The following is a 12,478-nucleotide window of genomic DNA, read 5'->3' on the forward strand; positions in this document are numbered from 1 at the left end:
AGCATGAGAAAAACAGAGCAGAAGATGGATGTGGCAGAAGTGAGAATGCTTAGGTGGATGTCTGGGGTGACAAGAGAGAATAGGATCAGAAATGACTACATAAGGGGGTCAACTAAGGTGGTGGAAGTATCAAAGAAAGTGCAGGAGGGGAGGCTGAGATGGTATGGACACCTGTTGAGGAGAGATGAGGACCACGCTGGGAGACATACTATGGAGGTGGAGGTGCAAGGAAGAAGAAGAAGAGGGAGACCAAGAAAGAGATGGAAGGACTGTGTGAGAGGAGACTTACATGAGAAGGGAATTGATGAGGCAGAAGCTCAGGATAGTTATAGATGGAAACAGCTCATCTGAAACGGCGACCCCATATAAAAATGGGAACAAGCTGGGAAGAAGAAGAGTTATGAACCAGGTGTTGATTTTACTCCAGTAGACTAAGAGCCATACAGAATATTGAAAGGAGGAACTAAAGTTGAGGGCTAAGGGTCTTATGCATTATGATAAGTGCGTAAGTGGTTCAGGGTCTACAAGGAAGAATCCCCTTGTAAATATAGTGACTGCAGTACATCAAAGCTTGCCTTTTTATTCAAAGGTGCATTTAAATTGGCAACAAAATTGATGAAATGTTCAGGCAAGCCGGTAAATTTTTTCCACTTGTTACTAATAGATTGTCAGAAAAATAGTACATAACTATTTCAAGAGTGAATCCTTTTCTCAAGTGTTTCTCCTTATTGCTGCTGTCCACCTTCAATGTAACCCTAACCATTGGCTCTGGTATCATCATTGTTCAATTTGTTAACCTAACCTTTCAGTGGTTGATCATTATCCTCCTATACAATCTTGGATTCCTAACCCTCCAGAAAACGCCATGATTTAAGCACAAGCAAGTTAATCATGCTCATATTCAAACATGAGAAAGTTATGCTACATTCATGAACCTTGAGAATGCATTTGATGTAGTAACAAGACAAGTGGTTAACTGGGCAATGAAAAAACCAAAGGCACTTCAAAATTTCACTGAACTTGTGTTGTTGATATATCCTAATAAAAGATCTAAAAATAGACATGTACAACTGAAAAAACTGAGAACAATGAATGGATGAAAGGAGGCCCCTGTGGTCTTCAGTATTTAGATGAAATAGTTTTAACATCAGAATCAGAGGATGATGATACAGGAATACTGCAATAACAAAAAGGAATGGGGATGGAAAGGTACATAATTAAATAAGACAAAGCATTTAGTGTCTGGAAAGGCAGTAAAGGAAAACGTTTTGTTAAAAAGAGTGGTCATGTGAATATTGCAGGAGAGGTACGGGGCCAAATGAAGTACTGTTTATTGAATGCTAATTAGTGTCCCAAGAGCAAATGGGGAAAAAAGGAGAGTATGAGTACTATGTGGTGGAGGGGGCAGGCCTTAGGTGAGGTAACATTTCTGTTACAGTGGAGATGCACTTGGTTGTGATGAAAGTATTGAAAGAGAAGTAAGAAAAAGAAAAACACCTGTCTGAAGTGGAAAGAGATGTCTGGACTACAGTAACAAAGCAAAAATTTATTAGGCTTGTAAAAGGCCTATAGTGCATGAAGCAATGAGAAGAGGTGAGGAGCAGTTAGGAACTAGCAATGAAAACCACAAGGAAGGTCAAGAAAATCATGGAAAAATGGCATGGATGAAGACCTAGACCATGAAAATTTCTACAAAAACTACAGGAGACTGCAGAGGATATTAAAGGAAATTAATTCCATATGTATCCCTGCAAAAAATCTGATAAAAACAATTTTGATCCCAGGAATCGGCACTACCATTAAAACTTTTTTTTTTTTTCCCATGAATTGGATGTCTGATAAATTCTGTCAAAACACTTATCTTATTCACTCCGCCTTATTTCCATCTGGCATGATCTGGGCATTTCCACTGAAGGACACCCTACATATCTATACCTACTGCTTTAACTGCATTTTCCCTACCCTCAACCCATACACAAACCCTCTAAAACTGAAACACTCCATTTTTCAGCTCCTGAACCCGTCTATTTGCTACTTTCTCAATTGTAATGCAACCATCCTATTTCAATAAAGCCACAATTCTCGTACACCGTATTTTGTAGTCACATTTCTTCAGAATCCTCATTGTGTAGGGGAGGGGATGCTATATCTATGAAGGATGCCAATGATTCTGCTCCATTGAGAAGCCTGTCTTTACCCGTAGTCCACAGTCAATTTCCACTTTCTTCAGGCAGTACACACTAGCACCATAGAAATTATTGCGCCTCAGTGGCGTGGTTGGTACGGTGTTTGCGTTCCACCTCGGTGGTCGCGGGTTCGATTCTCGGCCATTCCATTGAGGAGAGAGAGATGTGTGTTTCTGTTGATAGAAGTTCACACTTGACGTGGTTCGGAAGTCACGTAAAGCCGTTGGTCCCGTTGCTGAATAACCATTGGTTCCATGCAACGTAAATACGCCATACAAATAAAACCATAGCAATAATTTTTCCATTACATCTCTTGCTGAGCATTTGTGCCTTGTGGTAATTCAAAATCCCTCACTTTTAATCAAAACTGGAAATCTTCAACTCGTGTCACAACAACTAATGCAGCAAATATTATACGAATGGTAATTAAATGTGCTTCCACATTCTCTTATACTAAGGTAATACATACAGTATAGTGGGGTATCTGAATGATCAAAGACCGAATAGGTGGAAGGGTCCTATATTTACCAAATTATTCAGGATAGCCAGGTGCATTGTTTATTGTATGTAAAGATTTTAAGTTCCAACCATTTCTGCACATATGGCAATTAAGTAATGCTGACATAACGGGAGACGCAGCTGAACGATGCCGCGGTACCAATGTCACTCGTTTTGTTCCTTCAACTCTTGAGCCGGTTCTGCACTTTTTGAACGTGTGATTGTTTTCGCATCTGCCGCAATAGTTTTGTTATCAAAATTGAAAACTTGTTCTGGAAGGTATTTTTCCTTGTCAATCAACTTTTCTAAATCTGGCAGTGGCTTTTTTCATCAGCAGACATCTTCTCCAGTAATACAGACAGAAGTCTAACCCATTCTAGAGTCTGAACAACCATCCTATATAGATGGTTTGGTTGGTTGTATTCACTCCTGGGAAATCTGCTGAAATCTTTATACAAACTCAATGATTTCTGATGCAAAACGTTTCTGTACACTAGAGTATGTTCTCTGTAAAGTTTTACCAACAAATTTAATGATTTCTCCTTCACTAGGCATTCTTCTTCTTGTGGACAGCGATTTCTTTCTGTTGTTTGTTTGTATGCTGTTTTTACGTTGCATAGAACCAGTGGGTTATTCAGCAACGGGACCAACGGCTTTACGTGACTAGCGAATCACGTCGAGAGTGAACTTCTATCACCAGAAATACACATCTCTCACTCCTCAATGGAATGCCCGAGAAACGATCTCGTGGCTACCGAGGTGGCTCGCCAACACTATACCGACCATGCCACTGAGGCGCTGGTTATCTTCCTTAAAACTTTGAAATAACATTTAATATTTTTAAATATTTGGATTCGTTTCTACATATCTAAACTTTAATACTCTTCAGTAATGTATAACTGATGCCTTGAGAAATGATAATGCGTATCCTATATGGGAGAGAAGGGCAACCATACATTTATTTCGAATTTAAATTGATGCGTCTATATGTTGCTGATCTATAATCAACATTAAACAAAATATAGATAACAGTCGTAAGACAAATTTGGTTTTTAAGTATGCACATCTTCCTCTAAAAGTACGATATTTTCAAAACAAACGAAAATAACCGAGAAAAGTCACCTCAAATTAGCTTTCATTTTTTTCATGTAGCTATAAGCTAATCAAGGCATCACTCTACTGGGGCTGACAAAAGATCGGCTATTTTACAATTATACCTTTTAACACTGTTCCAGTGAGATGTCCCATTTCCTTTCCCAATTAAATGTTTATCTGATATAATCACTGGGCAGCACATTAGCCACTGATATGCACTCATTTGCTGCATGAATTAGAAGCAATGATCTAGTTTTCCTTTGAGCCAAATCATACAAACGAGGAAGTGGTACTACGGCGAAGGCTGTGATTCATTTAATGGGAGCTTTTTGAACTTCCTCATTGGGAACGATGTGGCTGACACTGGTGGACTCGGAAAGAAACATTCACGTACGCGAAATTACCACTAATTTGGGGTTGGGTTGTAGGGGAGTCAGTGCATCTAACGGGGTGCACTGTAGGCATTACTAAAGCCTCTTTGCAGCGTCCCTTCCGCCTCTAGCTGCAACCTTTCATTCCTTTTACTGTACCTTCATTATATTATCTTCCTTCCATCGTGCTATCCTGCCTCTCCTAACAATTTCAGTGCAACTGCGAGGCTTTCCTCTTGTTAACTTTTCAAACCTTCCTACGCTCATGTCCTTTCCCGTGCCGAATGACCTCATAAGTCTCAGCGCTTGGCCTAAACTATATTCCAACCACTTTAATTTTCCTTCAGCTGCTTCGGATGTTACTGCAGTGATTACTAAGCTCGTTGGGATGTCGCAGATGCCACTGCTTATTAAAAGCAAATTCTGAGGTGTGATTTTCAGATAATTGCAAGAAAATAATTTAATTACATATCCGATCTTCCATCTCATGTATATAGTTTACTTGGCCTCTTTCATTTTTATTTCGGTAGAATTCTGTAAATTTTTATAACTACCACAGTTATAGGCAATCTGGTGAGGTTTTACTCTGCTCGATACAATAAAAATTTCACTATAAATTGCGCTTAGTACAGCTAGCACCTGTAGTTCAGCATCAAACATGACTGAGAACCATCAACGAACCGATAATCTTGTGCTGTACTATACTTCGGACCTCTACTTGTGCTAATGACCGTAACAGCTAACATACATGATTCCTATATAATTTCTGCAGTTAAGATCAACAAACATTCATTTAACAACTAGAACTAAACATACCTCATTCTAAAACCACTAGTATTTTTGTAAGTCATCAAACTATACACACTGGTGATATTTATTTTATGACGGTTATCAAGGAGGCACACATGTTGTTGGTGTTAACATCTGCCAAATCTATCGGCTTATTCGGACCTTGGCTGATTCGGACCAGGCATCATGATTCGGACCATGTACTGGCTCATTCGGACCTTTATCCAGGTTTATTCGGACCTTCATATGATTGGCCGATTTTTCTATGCAGTTTTACCTCCTGAACAACAATTTTAAGTAATATTTATTCGGACGACTGTAATTAACCCCCAGGGGCTCGTACTAAACACGCCCCAACCGAGTGGCTTTTCGTATTCACGGGGACGAACGATACGGAATGCTTATATAGAAATACCCATTGCTGCAATATAAAATTATTAGTATGGGCCCGAATCAGCCTAGCCAATGGTCCGAATCAGCCAAGATTTAAGGTCCGAATCTGGTCCGAATCAGCCTGCATCCCTATATATCACTGTCAAATGTAAAACCAACTTTTACCTTTCTAACAGACCTCTCAGTACACCTCACTCCCGGTCTTTGCCTGTAAACCTATACAGCCTCTTAAAAAGCTGAGTCTGCTTAATAAAGCACCCACCATAATTTTGAGCTTGTCCGATACAACGATTCCTAATGTCTCGACTTTCCGGACTATGCATTTGTTTGATAGAATAAAAGTTTAAGCCTCTAACAAATCTAAAAAGTAAAGAACTTTATACAAATGTCATAATCATAATTACATATTTGTATAGTGTTTTGAGGCAGTTATAGCAAACTGCTGTAGGGCTCATGATACTCTGGCAACTTGTAATTTGATCTTGGGCTTACTAATTGAAGTAGGTGAGCGTTCTGATATTACAGCTTTTACAAAAGTGAATGAATGAATAAAACAAAAATTCAGATTCCGTTGGGCGCAAAGTAGTCAATGCCAAGGTGCCTGGATCCACGATATAGAAACATTATTATATCGTGCCTGGATCAACGAGGACAAGCAATTTTTGAAAAGATGTTCGTAGGGCGAATTCGAAAGAGCTGTTGCCGGAGGATAGCACAAGGGAATTTGTGTAGCTACTTACGATATGTAACCCACTTCGACTTAAGGAGAGAGAGAGAGAGAGAGAGAGAAGGAAATTTTATATTTTTAAGTTATTAGATTATTCTTACACAGCCAAAAGCAAGGCTATAATAGAGTCACATCAGCCGTGCATTTGATGTCTAGGCCAGTCCCTTAAGACGCTCCCGATTGGCTGTTGGTAAGCCAATGACAGGGCTGGAAACTCTCAGTCTCGAGAATTCACATAGGTAGGATGTGTGTTCCACCTCTCCTGAGGCATACGTGTGAAAGTCGTATCCCTCAGGAGAGAAGGATCACACATCCTGCCTATGTGAATTCTCGAGAGATAATGAGTTTCCAGCCCTGTGACTGGCTTATCAACAGCCAATCAGGAGCGTCGTAAGGGACGGGCCTAGACATCAAATGCACGGTTGATGTGAATCTACTATAGTAGGTTCGAATTGTCTGTCTGGAGTGGGTTACAAAGACTGATCGAGAGAGGTAAATGTTACAGCAAAAGATCAACAGTAACTTTCTAAAACAGACCTTTTAATATTTCTACTCATTCTGTAGCTATCAAGAAGCTCCTCTCTTTAATGCGAGTACTCTTTCAGATGTTGCTCCCAAGAATTGATTCATCAGTTGAACGAGAAGTCATTTCTGACCTTCTCACACGTACTAAACATGACATTTTGAAATCTAGGACTGCTATCATCTAAATCTGTTATATTCTGACCTTCTCACACGTACTAAACATGATATTTTGAAATCTAGGACTGCTCTCATATACACCTGTCATATACATTATCTGTCATATGCAGCATCTGTAAATGCAATGTTAATCTCACCTTTCTTTAGAAAAGAAAAGGGCAGCGCAGAATGCGTGCCTCCATTAAGCCACACGGCCCCCTTGTTGTGAACAGAGGCGAAGTATGAAGTATTACCTTGACTTTTGATCTTCTCGTCACCTTGTGCTCCTGCAATATTTACAGATGGATTTAGGCCAACCAATTCCCATCAGCTCTACTCATACATGAATAACTGATATGGACACTGGCACCTTGACCTCCGATCTTTCTAGGGCAAAGCTGTTCTATTCAATTGCTGTTAAAGTATATAGACATGGAAAGAATACCTCAAATAAGTTGTTGCTTATCAATATCTTAGATCACTGAAAACCCCCACTTTCTACGCTGATTGAGGTTACTATATGGGAACTTATTTTCCTCAAAAGTTAATTATCTCTTGATCACCTAGTGGATATGTTTTGCTAAGCCTCCTTAATATTTGTTCTCGAGGTATCCAGCTCACACAACAAACTACTGGTGGAAACATAACCCTCTCCTATGTAGAAGGAAATAGTGAATAGAATGGAGCACAACTAATGCTTTGGATAACAGCTTAGGTCCCAAAGGAAAACTACAGTTCACAAAGAATCACGAGATCATGTGTAGAATTCTAAAAATGTAAGCTTTACCTTCTCTGAATAAGTTCAAATATACACTCCAAAAGTGCAGAAAATAAACTAAAAGACCACGCAGATACAAAATGTTGTCGTGCAGGAACTAAGTCTACAACAAAATAAGGAAATAAATGTATACTGGAAGGGGGCAAATGAGAAAAACATAGGCCTAAGGAGGGTTGGATGCTTTTTCCCATCATTAATACCATTGCGCTGCCAGCACACAGAAAACTGAAGCATTTGGTAATGTCAAGCGTTAAACAGTGGTAAGTATTGCAGCTTAAAGAAAATTTAGGATTATATGGCTAGAAATAATAATACAGTAGGTACTAATAAATTGCTATTGGTATAGATGACACTGACAGACTCCTGCAAGAGTAAGTAGATACAGGCGACAGACCAGTCACTTAGGTTTTGAAACTTAGGCGCAATACTTCCAGAAACTAGTTGATTGGGTCCTGACTATGACCAGCACTTCAGAAAAGACCCATACAATCTTTCGGGAGAGGCAATATCTCCTCTAAACTCACTCACAAGGAAATTCAAGACTGCAAAAGCAATGACGAGAATACTTTTTCTTAATGAAAAAAAAGTCAGAAGTTCTAGCAGTTCTACAATAAAATTAATCAAAAAAATACACCAAGAGAGAGAGCAATGCTAAACACGAAAATTCCCTGTCTGGATTATGAATATTTCATAATAGCAACTGGCGGGAACTATTATGTCTTAGGAAAGAGTAGAAATACTGACCACCTACTAAAAGGTGAAAATACACGCACACATACATATATATATATATATATATATATATATATATATATATATAATATATACATATATTATATAAAAGCTGAAGCCACCAGGAAAGTTAAAAATGAAAAGACAGAGTGCCAAGTACTTTAGAGTATTTAACACATCTTTGTACCCCGAAGATGTGTTAAATACACGAAAGTACTTGGCACCCTGTCTTTTCATTTGTAACTTTCCTAGTGGTTCAGCTAATAAACAAAATCACGTCCTTACTTTTGTGATTTCTTAGTGTGTGTATATATATATATATATATATATATATATATATATATATATATATTTTATATATATATATATATATAAAGGCAGTGTGAAATTTAAAAAAAATGAAGACGCTGTTGATCTTATCGCCGGAAAAGAAATTTGTAGATATAAGTTTGATGATTGGTTGAACGGGCCACAAACATTAAAATAAGACCAATGAAATATGGAACGGGGGAAAAATGGACCTCAGCAAGAAAAACCATCACAAATCAAGAAGAGAGTAAGTAATAATGCAAAGAGGCTTAGGGACTGTTGCCATGCTCCCTTTAGAAGTAATCCTGTCTAAAAGGGGATATGATTAGTACACTCGCTAACATGTTAACTTGCAAATACCCTGTAATCAAAATATTCACTCAGTTTCTTACTAGTTGGTATTTCAAAAGCTGAAATCAAAGGATCAATTAGTTGGCAACTCCATGTGCGTATCTCTAATTAACCATCAAACACACATTCCTAATCAAACGGACATATTTATCTAGGTGAGGGGGGTAGGGGTTGGGTGGGGTTTGTAGGGGTTTGATGGCTGAAAAGCGCAATTAACCTGGATTAAGCCCGAATATTTAAGCGACCGATGATTCCGCTTCCTCGCGCATTCACGTCTGGAGTTCTGACCCTACTCCAACAAGCCTTCTCGTAGCTCTGGGGTCAATCCGATTTTTTTCTTTTTCAGTGTAGTGACCAATCTCTCCCTCTTTATCTATCCAGCTAGCTATTTTCAAGATCTTGGGAACTATAAAGAATATTAGATACGACGTCCGAATTTAAATTTTGTCTGAAAGCAGTGTACGGATACCAGTATATCCACGTGTAAAAAAGCGACTTCATATCAATTTAAGGCTAGATATTTTTCCTGTTCAAAATTTCCTCTGTAGAAATCCAGGATTGCTCTGAGGGCCAAATATGGCGTGGACGCAAGTGATTCTTGGGGTTCTAGGCATTATTTGGGTCGCAGAGGCGAAAGCCTCTCAACAAAACAGGCTGTATCCCGATGGTATTAACCAAATCAGCCAGGTGCTTCCAACAACAGGTAAGGAAGAGATTACCTCATTTTGAATAAGTACAGTCTACTTTTCCTCCATATCTTTCAGTATCCTCATTTTTCTGTCCAACTTGTTCGCTCCCCACTCCCCTCCCCCATTAAAGAACTAAACCCTCCGGACCAGTTCTGCGAAAGTTAAGATTAGGGGCTCATTCCTCAACTCAAAATACTTGAAAAATCATCATGGTCTCGTAAAATATATTGCAATTCAGAAAGCGGTCTGGAAATGAGCTTTTCATGCAGCTGAGGATATGGAATTCACATTTCATATACGAAATTACCTCAGTTTGATGTGTCACACTAGAGTATATTTTGTGATGAGGTCTTCTTGGACAAGGGGTGTCACGAGAGAAGATGAAAATAGCAACCTAAGAGGACTCCCTCCAAAATTTGTCTTCTGGTAATATTCATGCTATATACTGAGAGGGTGTATAAAGACAATGAATTCGACTTCCTTGGCCATGCAGTGTCTATACTCGGTTGTTTTCCATCTGTCCTTCCGCCTGTGGTGTTTTCGTATGGTAACACTGCATCCCGGGCTTTCAATAGTTACTCTATGTGTAAGTTTTAGGTAAATAAAAGGATATCTGGGTGTACATTTGATACTGAAAAGTGTTTTAATAATTTACTGTATGCGAATTACACCGTTAATACAATTAATATTCGAAATAAGATATTATTTAAAGCCCGGGACGCAGTGTTACCATGCGCAAACACCATAGGCGGATGGACAGATGGAAAAAAACAGAGTATAGACAAAAATACCGGGAACAAAAAGAAAAAACTACTGGCCTTAGAATTACGTATACCTATACACCCTCACGCAGCAGCAACTGATTTGTTCGTCCACTGGTTTATGAAATCTGATTACATTTACTATTCCGAGTTCACGTCAGGTATTCATTTACACTTCAATGGGGATATCAATTTCACGGCTCTTTTCTAGCGATTTATCCTCAGATTTTGTCCCATTGGGCTTCTATTGGTCTCTTACTCTGTTAGTTTTGGTCGTCATTGAGAATCAATGCCGCTCACCCCAGATTTCTATGGTCTGTTGTAAGTTTCTGAAACGACTGAAGTTTTGAAGAGAGAGGAGCATTGTGACTCTAGGTTAAACCCTTGGCTTTTACCCAGACCTGAGGGGATGACGGAGGGGTTATTTTACCTCGAGTAATCGCACGTTTTACAGTTCTCTCCTCTTTACCTTGACTTAACCCACGCAGCACAAGAAGGGTAACCTTCGAAGATTTGGGCGATAAAACCAGTGTGTCGTTCGAATAAGTGTGATGAATGTGCAAACTTGTAATATATATATATATATATATATATATATATATATATATATATATATATATATATATTATATATATATATATATATATATATATATATATATATCCACATTGGTACCGTGGATGAAGACTATGAGAAATCCTCACGTGAAAATGAAAGGAGGTACCAAGACTTTCAATGTTTGTTCCAAAGTCATCTTCGGGGTACTAAGCAGTGTTAGGAATACAACTTACACAAGAAAACAATACGAGGTCACTGATAACAACAAAAACAAGTCATCAAGCTACTTAAGTATGTAAAAAAAATACATTGTTCAAAACAAAAACATACTTAACAGAGATATGCCGTTACTACAAATCACTGTACGACATTTTATCTGCTTGTAAAATATCGAGCAACTTGCTTAATTTTGAATAATTAAAAATGAAGCTTATCAACAATTCGTCCATCTTAAGAAGATCACCGCTCAGATTCATGTTACTAAAAGAACTGATAAGGGATCCTTCAACTATCAGTCCGTCATGCATTGAAGAACTTCTAAAAACTGTTCATTCATAATTCTTCCAACCATCGCCACAGGGTAAAACGATCAGTCTTCTCAGGAATGTTTTTACGAGCGTACAGAATCTGCGATCCTGAATTATTAGCAAAGGAAATTCAGAACATCTATGAAATTGAAGGGGAATTATGTAACTCATTGAATTTTATCAACATTTGCCTCCAATTTGCCAAAAAATTTAGTCAGTAAAGTAATTTTGGCATTGAAAATCTTTTAGTTTTGCCATACCATTGTGATTTTTTTCAGTTGTACGTAGCCAGAAATGTCTGAAAATAAATGTTGTTTTTAGCAATACTTCGTCTGTCAAGAATTCGTTGTTTTGTAATAAACCAGTGATGTCAACAGGAAGGGTGTACAAAATTACTTGCTCAACTTGTAATTTGCCTTATATTGCACACTCTGGTAAGGAACTAAGTAAGAGAGTTACGCAGCATATATATATGTACGGGTTGCAAACGGTTCAAGTGCCATTTTTTGTCACGTGAGGGATTTTGAACACCCTATAGACTTGAATTCAGCCAGGGTAGTTTTTAGAAGTTTATCAGTGCATGACAGATCATTAGTTGAAGGATGCCTCATCAATTCTCTTGGTAACATGAATCTGAGCGATGGTCATTTTAAGATGGATGAATTTTTGAAAAACTTTATTCTTAACGATTCAAAAGTTAAACGAGCTGTTCGATATTTTACAAGCATAATGTTATACCGTGATTTGTAGTAACTGCATATTTCCGCTAAGAATATTTTTGTTTTGAACTATGTTTAATTACATACACAAGTAGCTTGTTGACTTGTTTTATTGTTAACTATGTCCTCATATTGCTTTCTTGTGTAAGTTGTATTCTTAAAGCCGCTTAGTACCCTGAAGATGCCTTTGGAATAAAAGTTGGAAGTCTTGGTACCTCCTTTCATTTTCACGAGAAGATTTATATATTATATATATATATCTATATATATATATATAATATATATATATATATATATATGTGTGTGTGTGTGTG

The 12,478-nt window shown here is 38.0% G+C and overlaps 1 protein-coding gene and 1 long non-coding RNA gene across 4 annotated transcripts in view; one reads left to right on the forward strand and one right to left on the reverse strand.

Moving 5' to 3' along the window:
• The window catches only part of LOC135201415 (uncharacterized), a 49,009-nt gene that overhangs the window by 14,855 nt on the left and 21,676 nt on the right, over positions 1–12,478 (reverse strand). Inside the window, exon 3 of one of the 2 annotated variants that reach the window (XR_010311524.1) lies at positions 6,899–7,027. The exons of the other annotated variant lie outside the window; for it this stretch is intronic. This is a non-coding gene — a long non-coding RNA (uncharacterized LOC135201415). The remainder of the gene's footprint in view (positions 1–6,898; positions 7,028–12,478) is intronic. 2 annotated transcript variants of the gene reach the window in all.
• Positions 9,192–12,478, forward strand: part of LOC135201412 (mucin-5AC-like) — a 21,875-nt gene continuing 18,588 nt past the window's right edge. For both annotated transcript variants that reach the window (XM_064230317.1, XM_064230318.1), the window contains exon 1: positions 9,192–9,613. In XM_064230317.1, coding sequence (XP_064086387.1) covers positions 9,487–9,613 — 127 coding nt within the window. In that variant the 5' untranslated portion in view covers positions 9,192–9,486. The remainder of the gene's footprint in view (positions 9,614–12,478) is intronic.

Source organism: Macrobrachium nipponense, chromosome 28 (genome assembly GCF_015104395.2).
Source record: "Macrobrachium nipponense isolate FS-2020 chromosome 28, ASM1510439v2, whole genome shotgun sequence".
NCBI lineage: Eukaryota > Metazoa > Arthropoda > Malacostraca > Decapoda > Palaemonidae > Macrobrachium > Macrobrachium nipponense.